General features: G+C 69.8%; 1 protein-coding gene across 1 annotated transcript in view; it reads right to left on the bottom strand.

The window, feature by feature from the left end:
• The window catches only part of FIBCD1 (fibrinogen C domain containing 1), a 20029-nt gene that overhangs the window by 9980 nt on the left and 9030 nt on the right, over positions 1–1019 (bottom strand). The window contains exons 2-3 of the mRNA XM_085325239.1: positions 526–1002; positions 148–256 (exon numbers count right to left, since the gene is read on the bottom strand). Of these exons, the coding sequence (XP_085181365.1) occupies positions 148–256; positions 526–1002 (586 nt within the window). The remainder of the gene's footprint in view (positions 1–147; positions 257–525; positions 1003–1019) is intronic.

Below are 1019 nucleotides of genomic sequence, written 5' to 3'. Positions count from 1 at the left end.
GCACCCCCGGGACGCGCTCCGCGCCCGCCCTTCCCGCGCCGCACGGAGGCAGAGGAGCCCGGGGAGAGCCTGGATGGAGCCGAGCGCCCCGCAGCCCTCCGGCCCCGCCAGCCCGTGCCAGGAGGGACCCTGCTGGGAATCGCTCGCCCAGCGGGCCAGGTAACCGCTGCAGCGCGGCTCCCGGGCTGGGAAGGTTTGGGGACGGCGGAGAAGGTGATCCAGGGGGCAGTTTGCCACCAGGGCTCCTCGCCCGCTCCTGAGCGAAGCAGGGAGAGGAAAACCCCTTGGGAAGGTCCCAAGAGCGCAGAGCCTCCGAACTAGACCCGGAGCGGGGCGGGGGGCAGCCAGGCTTCGCAACTTTAAATTTCCAAGCCTGAAATGATCRCTTTAAACTCAGCGCCTCTCTCCTGGGGGTCTTTCCTGGGCATTGCAACAAGGCCGGGGACCAGCAGCGGGCCGGGGCTGCGGGAGCCGTGTCGTCCCGGGGCAGAGCGGACCCCGGGACACCTGGGGCCCTGCACCCACCTGGATGAGCCTGCCCTGCTCGCTGTGCAGRGCGCTGAGCTCCTGCCCCACGGCGCTGTGCCCTTTCTTGAGGCCGTCGCAGTCGGCGCGCAGCTGGGCGGCGTGCGCCAGCAGCTTGGCCACCTCGTCGGCCACGGTGGCCAGCAGGGCTCTCTGCTGCCCTTTGGCGGCCTTGGCCTCGGCGTCGTGCTCGCTCAGGGCCCGCAGCACGGAGGACTGGAGGCCCTCGAGGCGCGTGAAGCTGCCCGCCTGGTCGGGGCAGTTGGGGTCGATGAAGATGTTGATGCGGGAGCTGTCGGCCTTCTGGATGGTCACCAGGGCGTTGGCCTCCTCGGGGTTGGTGCTGATGACGGGCGGCGACTCCGTGACGGGYGTGTGGTAGTGGTTCATGAAGAGGATGGCCCCGGTGACCGTCACGGCCAGCAGGACGGCCACCGAGAGCAGCACGGTGCACAGCACGTACCCGCAGCTCATCCTCTGGGGACACAGAGACA

The sequence above is a fragment of the Rhea americana genome, unplaced genomic scaffold (genome assembly GCF_003343005.1).
Source record: "Rhea americana isolate MKP2758 unplaced genomic scaffold, rheAme1 scaffold_97, whole genome shotgun sequence".
NCBI classification, from domain to species: domain Eukaryota; kingdom Metazoa; phylum Chordata; class Aves; order Rheiformes; family Rheidae; genus Rhea; species Rhea americana.
The sequence above is the reverse complement of the archived record's forward strand: the minus strand, read 5'-3'. Positions and strand labels throughout refer to the sequence as shown.